This window comes from Durio zibethinus, chromosome 16, assembly GCF_047325235.1.
Source record: "Durio zibethinus cultivar Kanyao isolate XHJ-2024 chromosome 16, ASM4732523v1, whole genome shotgun sequence".
In the NCBI taxonomy this organism is placed as follows: domain Eukaryota; kingdom Viridiplantae; phylum Streptophyta; class Magnoliopsida; order Malvales; family Malvaceae; genus Durio; species Durio zibethinus.
In genome coordinates, this window is record NC_143177.1 from 21,483,239 (window position 1) to 21,500,556 (window position 17,318).

Here is a 17,318-nt window from a genome sequence, read left to right on the forward strand (position 1 = left end):
TGAATTTGGGTATTAAAAATAAAAAAAAATCATTGGATCAAGTTTAGTTATTACAAATATAAAATTAGATTAGGTTTGAAGAGAGCATAAATTCATCTTGATCCGATCGATTGGTTTTTCTAAAAATAGGAAAAGGCAAGAGAATTTATTTCTTTTGGCTTTTTTTATTTAAAATATTCAAAAAATTAAATGAAATAAATACTTGCTAAAAAAAGAAAAGGAATGATTGGATGAAAAAGGTGAAAAAGTATAAAATTGCCTTTCTTTTTGTCAAAGTAAAATAAAAATGAATATTTTAGAGGGTGAAAGATGGATGGATTTTAATGATACGATATAAATATGATGTGAATATAGAATAAAAAAATAATATGACTCAAATTTTTAATAATAATTAATTTAGGTTAATATGGCTTAAATTTTTAATAATAATTAATTTAAATTTAATAAAATCAAAAAAATATATTTTATATTTTTATGTCAACGTAAATTATAATATATAATTTATGTATAAAATATAATATAAATATATAAATTTTAATATTTTACATGATATAAATATATGAATCATCGAATTTAAAAATTTTCAATCAACTTTGTTTACTTTTAGACTCAACCATCTAATAGTTTTTATTGATTTTCTATATATACAAAAATCGAAGCAAATCAATTGAAAATTTTGATTATTTAAAAAAAAAAAAAAACACAAAACGGTGTATGCAGTCGGGAAAGGGGAGGCTCAAGGGCCCAGAAAATTTTGTGTGCATGGATAGGATTGGTAATGAAGATTCTGGTTGTTATCACTTTATCAATTAATCTTCCCAACCGTTTCCAGACAAGGGAAGTGCTTTTCCTACGGTTTCCCAATAATATGTCGATTGAGTCACACATAACCCCTTTCAAACGTTTACTCCAGAGTCCAGTCATTAACTCTTTTTCTTAGGGAGGCGGTTCATCCCGGATCTGAGGTTTCTGGGTTTTATAGAGCAAATAACAAAAGAAAATTGAAAAAGAATATAGTTTCACAGTTGGAGTAAACGTTTGAGAGAGGTCATGGGAGACTCACCGCTGTAAACAGCTGTCAACATGTTATTGGAGAACCTTAGGATTATGAAAAGGACATAAAGCATCTATTTTCCGTTGATCCAGATAAGACAAACAACACTACAAAATTGAACTCAAAGGGGCAGCTTATCTGGTCTTCAGACATTCCTGAGGGTGAAACCAATGACCCAATTTACTGCTGTGAGATTAAAAGGCATTCTTCTTCTTCTTTTTCTCTAAATCTTCTAGTATTTTCTTGTTAATTTCCAATAATCCTGGTGATCAGCTGTAGCCTGTAGGCAACACCGAGATATGTTGAAGCCTTTGGCTGAAACGCTTAGCTCCTCGTGCTTTGGGTCTGGTGTAGGAATACACCATGTTCACTTCGCAAAGCAACGTTACCTTAGGAGGTGAGTTTCGTATAAATTTTGCGTGCAACTGTCTGAGCCAATTGATTTTGGTTTACTCAAAACGTTTTCTGGATTACGTATGATAATGTTTCTATGCTGTACAAAAATGCTTGCCAATGCACCTTTGGAGTTTATCACTTATATTATGTAACAAATATCTCAAATCCTTAAATTTTTGAGGAACTGCATTGGAATTAATGACAACATGGACCTTGCTTCGCTTTAATTTGCTAGTGTTTGAAAGATGCTTAGTGTCTATCACTTCCTTACATGATTCATTTGCTTTACATCCCCTCTTCACCTTTTCCTAGGGTGTAAGAACATGGAGAGAGAGAGAGTTCTTGGCCTATGTCTCTACAATCACTTGCTTTATATTTTCCTGATCAGGTCTTGTGAAGGGGAGAATTTTCCAAAAACTTTGGGAGGATCATTGCATTTCTGTTCTAATGATCGAAATTTTTTCCAAATTAGAAGATTAAACATCAGGTGCCCGAACAGACAGCAACATATTTTTCCCAAGTGTACATCAGACATTCCTGACAACACCCATCAAGAGGAGACAGATGTTTCTCAAGCAACCTTGATATGGAGGGCAATTAAATTGCCAATTTACTCTGTTGCTTTGGTTCCTCTAACTGTGAGTTTCTTCAACACATGGAAGTCTTATCATAATGAACAAGTTTAGTCCCATTAGCAACTTGGTATTTTTTAGATTGTGTATCAATTCTATCTTGAGAGTTACTAGGTAGCCTTTAAGGAATCCAGTGTGGGAATCTTGATCGACAATTGGACATGATAAAAAATGTTTAAGCTAGTAGATATCAGTCTCCTGTTTACAGCAGTTTATCCATCTAATAATTATTTCACAGACTTGTAACGTTCCATAGTTTTCATACCGTTTATGCTTACTCATGTGTAAAGCAATTGGGCATTATTGTATAACTAATGGAAGCAGCTGCATGTCATGAAGGCATAAAGTATGGATTTTGCTAACTCTACAACTATAGTTGATTGAAGGACGAGGAGTCAATCCATTCATCTTGATAAATGACTTCCCAGTATGGGTAGCTTAATATTTGCTGGGAAGTTCCTCAGTTTTCATTTCCAGCTTGGTTTTTACCTAATTTACTAATTAATTGGAAGATAATACTTTCAACCTGCCTTATCAAGTCATCAATATAACGATTCAGGATACGAGCAGAACTAATGGTGGACCACTTAACAACATGCACCAAGTAACATAATCAACTTGACAGACAGCCTTAATTTTGTCAGAATGCACTTGACCCCTTGATTTTAATGCAGTCTCAAACATAAGTGCCTAGAGCATTAGCCAATATCATGCATCAGTTCAAGCAAAAAGTTTGTATTACTGTTCACCTTGTATGTTGCTACCACAGACAAAGTTCTAAAATTCTTGATTTTTTCTCTTTTGCTGCCCCGAGATATAAATGTTTGATAATCCACAAATGTACTTCTGTGCAATCTTAATGCAATACAATTTTGTGTGCATTACCATTGTTTATATTTTTGAGCAGGTAGGTGGTGCAGTGGCTTATTTGCAAACTGGCTTGTTTTCTGCTAGGCGTTATATTATTCTCTTGGCTTCTTCAGTTCTTATTATTACTTGGATCAATTTAAGGTAAGTTATGGTGGTGGACACTTGATTCTCAGCAAGCTTTTAGGTTGCTAAAAGTTTCAAATTTTGTCAATTTGCAGCAATGATGTCTACGATTTCGATACAGGTGCAGATAAGAACAAAAAGGAGTCAGTAGTTAATTTGGTTGGCAGGTAACTTGATGCTTTGCCTATTGCCAACGTCTGTATCTTCTTTCATTTGTTTAGTAACTTTTCCTGTTTTCTGATGAAAATAAAACTGTTCTGTAATGTGCTTGGAAAGTCGTTCCGGGCCCCTTATTGCTGCATACTTGTCACTTGCCCTTGGCTTCATGGGGCTGACTTGGGCATCTGTAGATGCAGGAAATATGCGTTCATTATTGCTACTGGCTTGCGCAATCAGTTGTGGTTATGTATATCAGGTAGAGTGATTCTAAGTGCAATAATAGCACCGATCATACAAATCAATTTCCAACAATTTTCTCATTTAAGGGGCATGCGTGCTGCACATAGCAGGTTCTGATATATTTTTAACATTGAATCCATTGCAGTGCCCACCATTTCGGTTAAGTTACCGAGGATTAGGAGAGCCCTTGTGCTTTGCAGCTTTTGGCCCATTTGCCACTAGTGCTTTCTACCAGTTGCTGGGCAGCAAACGGTTGTTTACTCAAAGAGAATGCAGCATTTTTAGATTCATTTTTTTTCCCTTCAATACATTAATTTTGGGCAATTTTGGCAGTGAGATAATCTTCCTCCCCTTAACTCGCATAGTTCTTTCTGCGTCACTCCTCGTAGGCTTGACAACAACCCTTATTCTGTTTTGTAGTCATTTTCATCAAGTTAGTTTTTTTTTCTTAGTCCTTTGTATTAAGAAAATTTGCATTCTCACCATAGGTTTTGTATGAATGACATGAATGCTGTATATATTTCAGGTTGAAGAAGATCTTGCCATTGGGAAAATGTCACCTTTGGTATGTACACTCAATCAAGTCTCAGGGTTTTCTGTGTTACAGAGGGAGATTTTTTTTTTTTTTCCAATTGCAGGTCAAGATGGGCACTGAGAGAGGTTCGGTAGTTGTGAAAGGGGCAGTCTTGACACTCTATTCTCTTTTATTTGCTCTTGGTCTACGCAGAGCTCTTCCACTAACTTGCATTGTAAGTAGAAGTTTAAATTGGTAGAGACAAATACAATGCATTTCATCTAATTGATTATGCTCAAATGGTAAAAAGTTCATAAGTATGCTTATTGCAACTTCTATGCTTCTGTTTGGTTTTATCAGGTTCTCTGTGCCTTGACCTTACCTATAGGAAAACTGGTAGTTAGCTTTGTTGAAGAGAACCACAAGGTAAGTAGTGAACTTGCACGTTAATCTCAATGTTGGTAATGGAGATTACCCCCAAAGATGTAAAAGAGAAGACTGTGAGATCCTGTTTCTTATGACTAGTTGCACCACTTGGCTCATTTTATGGTATAACCATGTGGACTTCAACGCCTAGACGAGTCGCATATCCATTGATTTTCTTACTATTTCCTTCAACTTTTTTTTTGATATTTTTTCCTTACAAGAATTCTTTCTTACAGGACAAAGGGAAGATCTTCATGGCAAAATATTACTGCGTAAGATTGCATGCTTTATTTGGAGCTGCAATGACTGCAGGGCTGGTATTAGCTAGGATGCTTGCTAAATGATATGTTCTGAGGTTGACACTCTCTTTCGGTACATGCCTCCTCACGAGTATATTGAGGGTTTTTGCCACCAACAGCTTGCGTAGTCTGTAGTCAATGACAAGGTATCAAATTTGACAAGAAGCTGTAGATCGCCATTTTCCAATTGCCAGTTCAAGAAATCGAATTTATAGCCAAATAACTACCTTAAGGAGATGATCATCCCTTTTGCTCATGCCATGTTAGAATCAACCTTTCTATTTCACCATTTTCATTTCTACAAATCATTATGTTCAGCACGACATAATAAGAACAATGGTTCAGCCAACAGTTAATAACCATTCGGCTATAATTTAAACATAATTGAACTGATTTTCCCATGCCAAAGGAGCACATTCACAGGCAAAGGATACCTTACCACATAAAATAACACATAATAGGTAGAATATCAAGCTCAACATTCACAAAAATCTAAACCAAGTCGCAGTATTAAAATAGCATAACAACATTGAATATTGAACAAAATCATCACAGCATATAGCACTACAAAATCTGAGTCCTGACAAGATCCATGGTTTATCAAACTTCAAAAGAAATCTAAGCCGCAACAGAAGGCTTAGAAGCAGCAGAGAGCTTGGACCTCCTCTTTGCTAAACTCTCACTACGGCGCTCCCGTTGCTCCTTCAACCTCAGGGCAAGCAATTTCTGATACTCAGCTGCCTCTGCCTTGGCCTTGGCAATTCTCTTCTTCTTATCTGCAATTCTAGCACGCTTCCTCTGGAGTGTCAATGGTGTTACCAGCCTCTGGATTTTTGGAGCTTTACTGACCTTCTTGCCTGCAAATGAAAGAAATGGTTATAAATAACAGTTTCAACAAAGAAATCACTACTCCCACCAAGCCTCTCTAATTCCAACCCTGATACAATATCCAATACCCTTACTTCCTGCATGCTCCACATATGAATAATTGAAAAACCAAAAACCATTTTTAACTCCATTAGGAGAATTGGCAATGGGATGGGCAAGTGAGGCATGCAGATGCAATGCACATAATTACCTTTTAACAATGTTAGAAGCTAAAGACCTAGAATTTTGGTTGCAGACATTCAGAAGGATTATAGTCATAGGAGAATATACAGTGGCTCACAAAAGGAAGCCTCACCAATTTCAATCAATTACTTTGCACTTTAAGCACTGTGCTATTATCTAGAAATAAATTTATATGTTGCCATTTCACAAAAAGCAAAGAACTGGAGAATGCCAAAGTAGCTATGGGAACATAAAGCATCCACCTAGTTTATTACATCTTGTGGGCATCTTTATTACAAAAGAAAGTCAAGGAAGAAAAAGCAACTTTACCAGATTTCGTGGTGAAAGTCCTCCGGTAAGTGTTGACATACTTCCGGACATCATCTTCTTTGGAAAGGTTAAAGAGCTTTCTAATCTTGGATGCCCTCTTTGGACCTCTCATCCTTGGTTTTTCAGTGTCAGTCAGCCCAGGCAGATCATTCTCACCCTTCTTCACTATAACCAAGTTCAAAACAGACAGGTCTTGGCTAACAATGCATCCACGAACTGACTTCCTTCTGCGCTCTCCATTACGTCTTCCATATCCACGGAAGCATGGGGTACCTGCTCAAGCAATAAAAATGAATCAATTTCCAGTTATGCAGAGGAAGACATGAATGAAGGCTCAGAAACTGACTTTCCAATCCACAAAAGGTTAGTGGAGCAGTGAGACGCCAAGCAACAGAGAACAGTGGTAAGTAAAAAAAAAATCATCAAATACTTGATTAAACAGCACAAGCAGAATTAGCATAAAAATTCTGTTCAGAAAACCATCCTTTTCAATTTCTTTATATTCTCTAATTCCATCTTGCACAATCCAAAGCAACTGGACTATGGAAAATGTCTTGTATAGAATGCTCAGCAGACAGCTCACCTCTATGAAGCAAGAGGCGAACCCGACCAGGCGTCAGAACACCCTGCTTCATTGGGAATCCTTGCTTGTCGCATCCTCCCATGATCTTGAAAACGTAGCCCTTGAATTCCTGTCAAACAAATGGAAAGTTATATCAAGTCGAACAGATCAATCTAACTTCAAAAAGAGATTAAGAATGCAAATATGTAATCACATACCTCGCCCAAAGCATCTCCAACAACCTCCTGGGAGATCCTCTTGTCAAAAAATGCCCGACTGTCACATTAAAAGAACACCAATATCTTTAATTACAAGAGGCAATTTAAGTAAATTTCAAGAACTCATTTAACTCCTAGACTCTGTGCTATTTCCAACCAACAGTTCAATCTTCGGATTTCTCATTACATTTTTTATCTTCTTTTTTTTTTTTTGCGACTTTCCCAACAACCAAACAGATATAAATGTAAAGAAACAAAAACAAAACTTACAGCTTCTGATCGTCATCGATTTCAAGCTTCTTCTGGCAACCAGTGGTCGGATTCGCGATATTAAACTGCATAAAAAGTCACATAAAATTAAAAAAAAAAGCGGAAAGGGAGAGATTTGTGTCTCAAATTAGGGTTTCTTTTCTCTTTTTTTGGTGCGTTTGTTTCGTACCTTCATTTCCGGATCAACTTTCGCTTCTGCTCAAACGCAACAGAAACAGCTGAGTGTGCGAAAGAGAAACGAAATTAGGGCTGACAAAATCATGCATTGTATAGGAAGTGGGTGGTTCTCGGGCTTTAAATGGGCCAACTTTCTTTGGGCTTTGACATGCATAAGTCTTTTTTAGGCCACATTGACACAGCTAAGTCCAAGTAATCAAATTCTCTCCTTTTTTTTTTTTTTTTTCTATAATAAATACAAAACAGCGTATGGCTTGAATACACGGAGGAAATTCATTATCAAATATCAAAGTCTCTCGTTCCCTCAAGTTTTGAGACTTTGCAAGTAAGGTTATAAAAATACACATTTTGTTAAGATATTATTAAAAAATAAAAATATTATTTATATATAAAAATTTATAAATTAAAATTAAAATTAAATAATCATTTAAGTTTATATCATTTTATTATAATAAATTAAATCTTCAAACGTTTATTTTTATTTAATTAAATTTTTTATTGGACGAAAATTAAATAAGGATTGCCACTAAGTTTTATTTAATCAAAGATTCAACTAAATAAAAATAAATATTTAAAATCTAATTAAATGAAAATAAATTTTTAATAATTAAATTAAATGAAAATAAATATTTGGTTGTTCAATTAATTAAAAAAATATAAAAGTTAAATAATTATTTAATTTAAATTAAAAGTTTTGATATTTAATCTAAAAAACAAAATTATGATAATTTTTAATCTATTTATAAATTTAAAAAATTACACAAACGATATATATTAAAAATAAATTGATAAAATATTTATCCAATTCTTTCGTTCTCGTAGATTTCGAGGTTAACCTTTCGGTGAAAAATAGCAACTTCTTGATTAATTAATTGCATCCACATCAACCAATCAATCAATCAAACAAACGTGAAGCAATCACATTCTCTCTTCCTGTCCATCGACTCTTCTCACTTCTTTTTATATTTTTGCTCATTTTATTATTATTATTATTATTATTTTTTGAAAAAGATGACACGGTTTCTAGTTAAAGAAAGGAAGAGTTTTACTTTGTGTAAAATTAAAAAAAAATTATATATTTGTTAATTATTAATTTAAATAGATTTAAAAAATTAGATTAAATTATTTTTTATTTTTTAAATTTATTAAAATTAATAATTTAAAATATTTTTAATTTTATATTATATAATTTAATTTTTTAAATTAAATAAAAAAAGAAAAGAGAAAAAACACTACCACTATACTAGTATAAATTAAAATAAAACTGTTTAAACATACAAACCATCAATTTTCATAAATGAACGTTATGCTTAATAAACTCATTAAAATTTTAAATTAAAATCTTATTATTTTATCTAATTTTTGAATTAATTGATATAATATTAGAGTTAATATTTAAAAATTATGAATTTGAAAATATATAATATTTATTCAATTAAATAAGTAATAAATAAAAAATTTAAAAATAAATTAGAAGCTTCAAAACCTTATTGTTTAATTCCTAAAACACTTTAACACTACGATAAAAAAAGTAAAACAATAAATTAGAAAAAAAGGCCACCATATAAAGTGAAAACCAATTAAAAAAAGAGGTCAAAATAGGAAAAGAGCAAAAACAAGCTCTTGGCTCCAGTATAAAAAAAGGCATCAAGGCAAGCCGCTTTCCCATTTCTCGTCTCAAATCTCAATCCCTCGAAAATCCTTTGAACTTTCCATTTTCATTCTAACGTCACCCATAGCCATGGCCACCCCTTCCCCACGTGAGGAAAACGTCTACATGGCGAAACTCGCCGAGCAAGCGGAGCGCTACGAGGAGATGGTCAACTTCATGGAAAACGTCGTCTCCTCCGTCCCCGCCCCCGACGAACTCACCGTCGAGGAGCGGAACCTCCTCTCTGTCGCTTACAAGAACGTGATCGGCGCCCGCCGTGCCTCTTGGCGGATCGTTTCCTCCATCGAGCAGAAGGAGGAAGGACGTGGTAACGCCGAGCACGTCTCCATCATCCGCGAGTACAGGACCAAGATCGAGGCCGAGTTGTCCGATATTTGTGCTGGAATTTTGAAGCTTCTCGACGAAAAGCTCGTTCCGGCCGCCGGGAACGGGGATTCCAAGGTTTTTTATCTGAAGATGAAGGGAGATTACTACAGGTACTTGGCTGAGTTCAAGACTGGCGATGACAGGAAAGCCGCTGCCGAGAATACGCTCACTGCGTATAAATCTGCTCAGGTTTGTGGGCGTTTTCGTAATTTCCTTTACGATCCTATGCATTTCTTTGCCTTGTTTTGTTTAATTTTAAATGTGAATTATGATGAATATCTGTTTAATTTTATGAATCTGGTTTATGTTTGATTTGGGGTTAATCTAGTTTATTGATCTACATTTACAGTTATGCCCTTGATGTGTTGCTTATTTCTTTACGCTGAGATCGGGATCTGCTTTGAATTGCCTAGAAAATTTATGAATTTATGGAAACATAAGATCCAGAATTTTGCCATTGATTAGGAAACATAAGCGCCAGAAGACATGACATTGAATCACAATAGAAAATTTATGGAAATTAGCTAGAAAAACTGTCTCAATGATATGGCTTTTGGATTAGCTTTATATATATATATGTTCTCCATATGTGTGATTTAACTGCATAGCTGAATTTCTTGTTGTGTCCAAGGAAAATTGTGTATATCTCTGAAGTTCTGAACCACAGTCACTCCTCTTAGCCTCCTCACGACGGAAATTCAGAAATTCCTTATGTGGTTTGTATTAATCCAATTCGTACAGTGTAATATCCGGTGGTTTGCTTTACTGCGCCTTTTCTAGTCTTGTCACCGATTTTGATACATTTCCTATTTATGTACACACCTTTGGTACTTTTGTTGTTTTTCTTTAAGGGGTTGAAATCGGTCTGGATCTGATTTTATTTACCTTTGGTTTTTTGAGTTTGCTAAAGTGATTATGACTTGTGTTTTGTCCACAGCTCCGGTCCTTTATCGATGTTTTTGGCATCTTTTTTCTCTGTTTCCTTTTCAGGATATTGCAAATTCTGAGCTGGCCCCAACTCATCCTATTCGTTTAGGATTGGCTCTGAACTTCTCCGTCTTCTACTATGAGATCTTGAATTCTCCCGATCGTGCTTGCAATCTTGCGAAACAGGTAGGATAACAAAGTTTCAGAATTTTAGTTTAGTCTCTATATTCATCTTGTTCATCTAAAACGTTGGTGTGTTTGTGTGTGGTCCTGTTCTTCATTTGGAGTTTCATTATTTTGTCTTCAAATTCTATTTGGTCAACATGCTTTGTTTCTTTCCTTAGGCGTTTGATGAAGCCATCTCGGAGCTGGATACTCTTGGAGAGGATTCATACAAGGACAGCACTTTGATAATGCAACTTCTTCGTGATAACCTCACTTTGTGGACCTCCGATATGCAGGTTGGACCCCACACATTTGTTTTTCTTTCCTGGCTTTTATATTCTGCCATCTATATTTTTTTTTATAGTGAATTTTTTATTAACTATTATTTGTGTTTATCCATTTAGGATGATGGGACAGATGAGATCAAAGAAGCCCCCAAGCATGAGGATGAGAAACAACAGTGAAGTCGCTAGTCTTCACAGTAGTATTTTGCTTCTCTGGTTGTTTTTATATGGAGAAGTTGCTTGGTCCCACTATCCCTTCGGTTACTTGCCTCCATTTATGAACCTTGGAAGTACTGCTAAAAAAAAATACCTAGTATTTTACTGGTATTCTTTTCAAGTTTAAGCTTTCTAATTGCAGTGAGGCTATGTGCACTCTTTCTTAATTGTTTTCATGACAATAAGGGAGCTGATGATTGAGATATTTTCTAAGCCTAATGTTTCGAAGATGTTTATTTGGAATTATCAGATTGATATTTATATAGCTTTGTGCACTATATTAAATATGCTTGTATCCGTAGATTCTCTTTGTCCTTGCCTCCTCTTTGATTGATGTCGTTGGCTTTATCTAGCTTGTTTTAAGCTTTGTGTGCTCATCTCAAGGTATTGGTAGATAGTAGTTTTTTGGCACTACTGTTGTTTGCATCGAATCAATCTGGATGCTGGATCCTTGGAATGGGAATGGGATTATTTTTAGTTGAATGTGTGCTATGAATTGTGCTTTACCTGGAGATTACAGCATGCAGAAGCTGGTTCTCCTGGGTTTTTTATGCTACTGCTGCAATAATTAATCTATAATATTCATATATACATTCATAAGAAACCCTAAGCCATGGTCAAAAACTCAATTATTTGTCCCAATTGCAAGTTGCAAAGTCATGGTCACCGTCACCATAACCAAACAAAATGTTTGAGTGCCTCGGGGCCTCAACTATCGACGGAGGAATTTGAGTCTCCCATCCATCGTTAAGCGTCATCCGTTAATTCAGCACTGGAGCCACGTTATTCACATAATAAGAATAGAAAAAACGCATAATAAAATATTTTACTAGTATTATTTTAGGAAATTTCAGCCTTTTGTTTCTGTGAGGCTTTTTCTTTTATTTGTTCTTCCTTTTGTGGTCATCAGAGTTATGATGTCAATTGCAGTAAACAAACTATCAGTTTTGAAAATACAATTGGTTAAACAGTAAAATACCTTAAGCAACAATGGTTCCATATAAAGTTTTTCTTCATTTTTTTTAATTTAAATCTACCATGCTTTCTGATTTCCTCACGAGTAAAACGTTCTAATAGCCCAAAGAAATTATTTTCTTTTTACAAAAGTATAATCAATTACGCTACAATAAACATAGACCTAAGATTAAATTAACTAATTGCACAAATTTAAATCCGTTAATTTTTTTTAATTCATTACCTTGTTTTCTTAATTTTTATCTACTTAATTTATATGAGAAGACATCATGTATCTCAATTCTTTCATATCTATGATCTCTAAAAATCTAATCACCATGCATACCATATGAGTTAATACTCAATTGGTCTCTTAAAATTAATTTTTATTTGTACATAAAAAATAAAAAGAATTTAAATAATTGAAATTAATAAAGTGCATATATATATTTGAAAATAATATGCATTTTTTAATTTTAATTTTAATTATTTATATAATATGTAACTATATATTTAGTGCATAACTTTAATTCTAAAATAAAAAAAAAAAATTCTGTCGAGCATGAGATCAAATGCAAGTTTAGATCTCGACATAAAGGTTGAATTTTTTTTATATTTAATATTATCAATTTTGATTATTAAAATTAAAAATTCATTATTTTTATCAATAAATTATATAGAATAAGAGCCATGTTCAACAAAGTTTCATAAGTGAGCAATAAATATAAAAATTTGGATCCATATTCATTAAAGACATTACATTAACACAAGATTTTGACTCCATAATTTATTAAGTATAAATAAAAACTAATTTTAAGCTATCAATTTAGTATTAACTTAAATGACATACATGTTAATCAAATTCATGAAAGGTATAGGTTCAAGAAAACTTAAGCATATAGTATTGTCATCAAATGAATTAAGTAAATAAATAGGGATTGAGGAATTAAACTAAATTAAGAATTAAAAAACAAATAATTTTGGAAGATAAAAATGTATATGTAATGAAAGGAAAAAAAAAAAAAAAACCCATGGGGCGTGGAAGATTGTTTTGGATCAGTACTGGGTCAGGATCCATACATTTAACCCGACCCAAAACCCAAACCGACTTTTTTCATTTCTCAAGTCGGTTTAATCTCCATTCTCCATCACGCTATTAAACAATATACCTAGAAATCGCTCACTTCGAAACCAAATTTGCAGCGCAGGCCTCCATAATCCAATCAACCACGGCCTAGAGGTCTTTCTTTGTTTCAATTTCTTTCCAACTTGAATATTCCATTTAATTTTAATCAAGATCATTTATGGTTTTTCCTCTCTAAACCTTGAGAAAGGAAAAACCCTAGTTATGGACATTGATAACGATATCGCCAAAACCCAAGAAGAGCGACGGAGGAAGGAGGAGGAGCTCGCCTCCCTCACCTCCCTCACTTTTGACCGGGATCTTTACGGTGGATCGGACAGGGATGCTTACGTCACTTCCATCCCTGTCAACGATGAAGACGATGCGAATCTCGATTCCATGGATTCCGAGGTTGCTCGGAAGCTTGCCTCTTACACTGCTCCCAAATCACTCCTCAAAGAGATGCCACGTGGGGAAGAAGATGATAACTCGTTGGGGTTTAGGAAACCCGCGAAAATTATTGACCGTGAAGATGAGTACAGGAGGAGGAGGTTGAACCAAGTCATCTCTCCGGATAGGCACGATGCGTTTGCTGCCGGGGAGAAGACGCCGGACTCCTCTGTGAGGACGTATGCGGATGTGATGAGAGAGCAGGCGTTGGCAAGGGAGAAGGAAGAGACTTTGAGAGCTATAGCGAAGAAGAAGAAGGAGGAAGAGGAAGCCGCTAAGGTAGAGCAGGAGAGCGGTGGGGCTGCTGCTGCTGTGCCTAAGAGGAGGAATAGGTGGGATCAGTCTCAAGATGATGGGAATTCTGCGGCAAAGAAGTCTAAAACAACGTCAGATTGGGATTTGCCTGATGCCACTCCTGGGATTGGGCGTTGGGATGCTACTCCTACGCCAGGGAGAGTTTCGGATGCGACCCCATCAGTTGGGAGGAGGAATAGGTGGGATGAGACACCAACACCGGGGCGGTTGGCTGATTCGGATGCAACCCCCGCTGGTGGGGTTACGCCTGGGGCAACCCCTGCTGGGGTTACATGGGATGCTACTCCCAAAGGTTTGGTTACTCCTACGCCAAAACGGCAGAGATCTAGGTGGGATGAGACTCCTGCAACCATGGGGAGTGCTACTCCAATGGCAGGGGCTACACCAGTTGTTCCCCTTACACCTGGGGTTACTCCTTTTGGTGGTACTGATTTGCAGACACCGACTCCAGGGAATTTTCGTGGGCCTATGACTCCGGAGCAGTATAATCTGATGAGGTGGGAGAAGGATATTGAGGAGAGGAATAGGCCATTGACTGATGAGGAGCTTGATGCTATGTTTCCGCAAGAAGGGTATAGAATTTTGGAGCCGCCTGCTTCTTATGTGCCTATTAGGACACCTGCTCGAAAGCTTCTTGCTACTCCAACTCCTATGGGAACTCCACTTTATGCTATTCCGGAGGAGAATAGGGGGCAGCAGTTTGATGTGCCTAAGGAACTACCTGGTGGGTTGCCATTTATGAAGCCTGAGGATTATCAGTATTTTGGGTCACTGTTGAATGAGGAAAATGAGGAGGAGTTGAAACCGGAGGAGCAGAAGGAGCGAAAGATCATGAAGCTTTTGTTGAAGGTAAAGAATGGGACACCACCACAGAGGAAAACTGCTTTGAGGCAGCTCACTGATAAGGCAAGGGAATTTGGTGCTAGTGCATTGTTTAATAGGATTCTTCCATTGCTTATGCAACCTACATTGGAAGACCAAGAGAGGCATCTCTTGGTGAAGGTTATTGATAGGGTGCTGTATAAATTGGATGAGTTGGTTAGGCCTTATGTGCACAAGATTCTTGTTGTGATTGAACCCTTGTTGATTGATGAAGATTATTATGCACGTGTGGAGGGTAGAGAGATCATTTCAAATCTCAGTAAGGCAGCTGGTTTGGCTACTATGATTGCTGCTATGCGTCCTGATATTGACAACATTGATGAATATGTTAGGAATACGACTGCTAGAGCATTTAGTGTTGTTGCTTCTGCACTTGGGATTCCTGCGCTTTTACCATTTTTGAAAGCCGTGTGTCAGAGTAAGAAGTCGTGGCAAGCTAGGCACACTGGGATCAAGATTGTACAGCAGATTGCTATTTTGATTGGTTGTGCTGTTCTTCCCCACTTGAAGTCCCTTGTAGAAATCATAGAACATGGTTTGAATGATGAGAATCAGAAGGTGAGGACAATCACCGCTTTGTCTTTGGCTGCTCTTGCTGAGGCTGCTGCCCCCTATGGTATTGAAAGTTTTGACTCGGTTTTGAAGCCATTGTGGAAGGGTATTAGGTCTCACCGAGGTAAAGTACTGGCTGCATTTTTGAAGGCCATTGGTTTTATCATTCCTTTAATGGATGCAATTTATGCTAGTTACTATACGAAAGAAGTTATGTTTATTCTTATCCGTGAGTTCCAGTCCCCTGATGAAGAAATGAAGAAAATTGTGCTTAAGGTGGTTAAGCAATGTGTGAGCACGGAGGGTGTTGAAGCTGATTATATTAGGAATGATATTCTACCTGAGTTCTTTAGGAATTTTTGGGTGAGAAGGATGGCTTTAGATAGGAGAAATTATAGGCAGCTTGTGGAGACAACCGTTGAGATGGCAAACAAAGTAGGTGTTGCTGATATTATAGGGAGAATAGTGGAGGATCTTAAGGATGAGAGTGAACCCTACAGACGAATGGTAATGGAAACAATTGAGAAGGTGGTTGCAAACTTGGGTGCATCTGACATTGATGCAAGGTTGGAGGAACTTCTGATTGATGGTATTCTTTATGCTTTCCAAGAGCAGACTAGTGATGATGCCAATGTGATGCTTAATGGTTTTGGTGCTGTTGTGAATTCACTCGGGCAGAGAGTGAAGCCTTATCTTCCACAGATCTGTGGCACAATAAAATGGCGCTTGAACAACAAGAGTGCCAAGGTCAGGCAGCAGGCTGCTGATCTTATATCAAGAATTGCAGTGGTTATGAAACAGTGCCAAGAGGAACAATTGATGGGTCATCTTGGGGTTGTTCTATACGAGTATCTGGGAGAGGAGTACCCTGAAGTTTTGGGATCTATTTTAGGAGCCCTCAAGGCAATTGTCAATGTTATTGGTATGACAAAAATGACACCTCCAATCAAGGATTTGCTTCCAAGGTTGACACCAATTCTGAAAAATAGGCATGAGAAAGTCCAGGAGAACTGTATTGATCTGGTTGGCCGTATTGCTGATCGAGGTGCAGAGTTTGTCCCAGCCAGGGAGTGGATGAGGATTTGTTTTGAGCTTCTCGAGATGCTTAAAGCTCACAAGAAGGGTATTCGAAGAGCTACTGTCAATACTTTTGGGTATATTGCTAAAGCCATTGGCCCGCAAGATGTCTTGGCAACTTTATTAAATAATCTCAAGGTGCAGGAACGACAGAACCGTGTTTGCACAACGGTGGCAATTGCAATTGTTGCAGAAACATGTTCACCTTTTACAGTTTTGCCTGCATTGATGAATGAGTACCGTGTCCCAGAACTTAATGTGCAGAATGGTGTCTTGAAATCACTTTCCTTCCTGTTCGAGTATATTGGTGAAATGGGAAAAGATTACATCTATGCTGTGACTCCATTACTTGAGGATGCCCTTATGGATAGAGATTTGGTTCACAGGCAGACTGCAGCTTCAGCTGTCAAGCACATGGCTTTGGGTGTTGCAGGTTTAGGTTGTGAGGATGCTTTAGTCCACTTGATGAACTATGTCTGGCCTAACATATTTGAGACTTCCCCTCATGTCATCAATGCTGTCATGGAGGCCATTGAAGGGATGAGGGTGGCCTTGGGTGCTGCAGTTGTGCTAAACTACTGTCTCCAAGGTCTCTTCCATCCTGCACGGAAGGTTAGGGAAGTGTATTGGAAGATTTATAATTCGCTCTATATTGGAGCTCAAGATGCTCTTGTTGCAGCTTATCCTATTCTAGAAGATGAGCAGAACAACACATACAGTAGGCCTGAGTTAATGATGTTTATATAGATTCCAATTGCTGCTCTGGTGGGCAAAAATCACTTTAGGACTGATGTTAAGATTTTTGTATTTTCCTTCACTGCAGTAGCTATTTAAACTCTTATGCTTACAATGAGATTGTTAAATTATTTGTTTTGCTTGGTAATGTAGTTTTATACTATGAAATGGCAGTGTCATGTGGCAGCCTTTCTGTTATTACAAAGGCACTACTACTTCAAAGCTATTCTGTGTATGTGTAATAGCTTGCATGAGCTAGGTTCTACTTCTGGTTCATGGG

At 36.6% G+C, this 17,318-nt stretch overlaps 4 protein-coding genes across 6 annotated transcripts; 3 read left to right on the forward strand and 1 right to left on the reverse strand.

Annotated features, from left to right (window-relative positions):
- Positions 1-682: 682 nt before the first annotated feature.
- On the forward strand, positions 683-5,112 carry ABC4 (UbiA prenyltransferase family protein). Of its 3 annotated transcripts, none has more exons than XM_022888797.2 (13): positions 683-775; positions 1,147-1,242; positions 1,328-1,451; positions 1,839-2,088; positions 2,990-3,093; positions 3,171-3,242; positions 3,352-3,490; positions 3,620-3,726; positions 3,808-3,907; positions 4,001-4,039; positions 4,113-4,223; positions 4,349-4,414; positions 4,651-5,112. In XM_022888797.2, the coding sequence occupies exons 1-13, from the start codon at positions 715-717 to the stop codon at positions 4,756-4,758; spliced, it is 1,377 nt and encodes a 458-aa protein (XP_022744532.2). In that variant the 5' UTR covers positions 683-714; the 3' UTR covers positions 4,759-5,112. The 3 variants fall into 3 exon arrangements, with proteins under 3 accessions (XP_022744532.2, XP_089601513.1, XP_089601514.1); XM_089745387.1 differs by having other exon boundaries at positions 685-775; positions 1,334-1,451; XM_089745388.1 differs by having other exon boundaries at positions 687-775; positions 1,147-1,255; positions 1,334-1,451.
- Positions 5,113-5,156: 44 nt separating this feature from the next.
- On the reverse strand, positions 5,157-7,382 carry LOC111295352 (small ribosomal subunit protein eS6-like). The gene is made up of 6 exons (XM_022888812.2): positions 7,313-7,382; positions 7,144-7,208; positions 6,874-6,931; positions 6,677-6,785; positions 6,094-6,366; positions 5,157-5,570 (listed from the first exon to the last, which is right to left on the reverse strand). The coding sequence occupies exons 1-6, from the start codon at positions 7,316-7,318 to the stop codon at positions 5,332-5,334; spliced, it is 750 nt and encodes a 249-aa protein (XP_022744547.1). The 5' UTR covers positions 7,319-7,382; the 3' UTR covers positions 5,157-5,331.
- A 1,605-nt stretch (positions 7,383-8,987) lies between these two features.
- LOC111295428 (14-3-3-like protein) lies at positions 8,988-11,235 on the forward strand. Its single transcript, XM_022888912.2, has 4 exons — positions 8,988-9,547; positions 10,349-10,471; positions 10,630-10,746; positions 10,855-11,235. Exons 1-4 carry the CDS (start codon positions 9,062-9,064, stop codon positions 10,912-10,914), a joined length of 786 nt encoding a protein of 261 aa, XP_022744647.2. The 5' UTR covers positions 8,988-9,061; the 3' UTR covers positions 10,915-11,235.
- Positions 11,236-13,015: 1,780 nt separating this feature from the next.
- LOC111295361 (uncharacterized) lies at positions 13,016-17,186 on the forward strand. Its single transcript, XM_022888824.2, has one exon. The coding sequence runs from the start codon at positions 13,253-13,255 to the stop codon at positions 17,048-17,050; it is 3,798 nt and encodes a 1,265-aa protein (XP_022744559.2). The 5' UTR covers positions 13,016-13,252; the 3' UTR covers positions 17,051-17,186.
- The last annotated feature ends 132 nt before the right edge of the window (positions 17,187-17,318 follow it).

Excerpts from the sequence above, each read along its gene's own strand:
- LOC111295361 (XM_022888824.2), top strand. The coding sequence starts at position 13,253 with ATGGACATTGATAACGATATCGCCAAAACCCAAGAAGAGCGACGGAGG.
- LOC111295352 (XM_022888812.2), bottom strand. Across the intron at positions 6,367-6,676 it reads TCGCCTCTTGCTTCATAGAG|GTACCCCATGCTTCCGTGGA; the intron begins GTGAGCTGTCTG and ends TTGCTTGAGCAG. Across the intron at positions 5,571-6,093 it reads GACTTTCACCACGAAATCTG|GCAAGAAGGTCAGTAAAGCT; the intron begins GTAAAGTTGCTT and ends TTTCATTTGCAG.
- ABC4 (XM_022888797.2), top strand. The coding sequence starts at position 715 with ATGCAGTCGGGAAAGGGGAGGCTCAAGGGCCCAGAAAATTTTGTGTGC. Across the intron at positions 3,908-4,000 it reads TTTGTAGTCATTTTCATCAA|GTTGAAGAAGATCTTGCCAT; the intron begins GTTAGTTTTTTT and ends TATATATTTCAG. Across the intron at positions 4,415-4,650 it reads TTGTTGAAGAGAACCACAAG|GACAAAGGGAAGATCTTCAT; the intron begins GTAAGTAGTGAA and ends TCTTTCTTACAG.
- LOC111295428 (XM_022888912.2), top strand. The coding sequence starts at position 9,062 with ATGGCCACCCCTTCCCCACGTGAGGAAAACGTCTACATGGCGAAACTC. Across the intron at positions 9,548-10,348 it reads CTGCGTATAAATCTGCTCAG|GATATTGCAAATTCTGAGCT; the intron begins GTTTGTGGGCGT and ends TTTCCTTTTCAG. Across the intron at positions 10,472-10,629 it reads CTTGCAATCTTGCGAAACAG|GCGTTTGATGAAGCCATCTC; the intron begins GTAGGATAACAA and ends TTCTTTCCTTAG.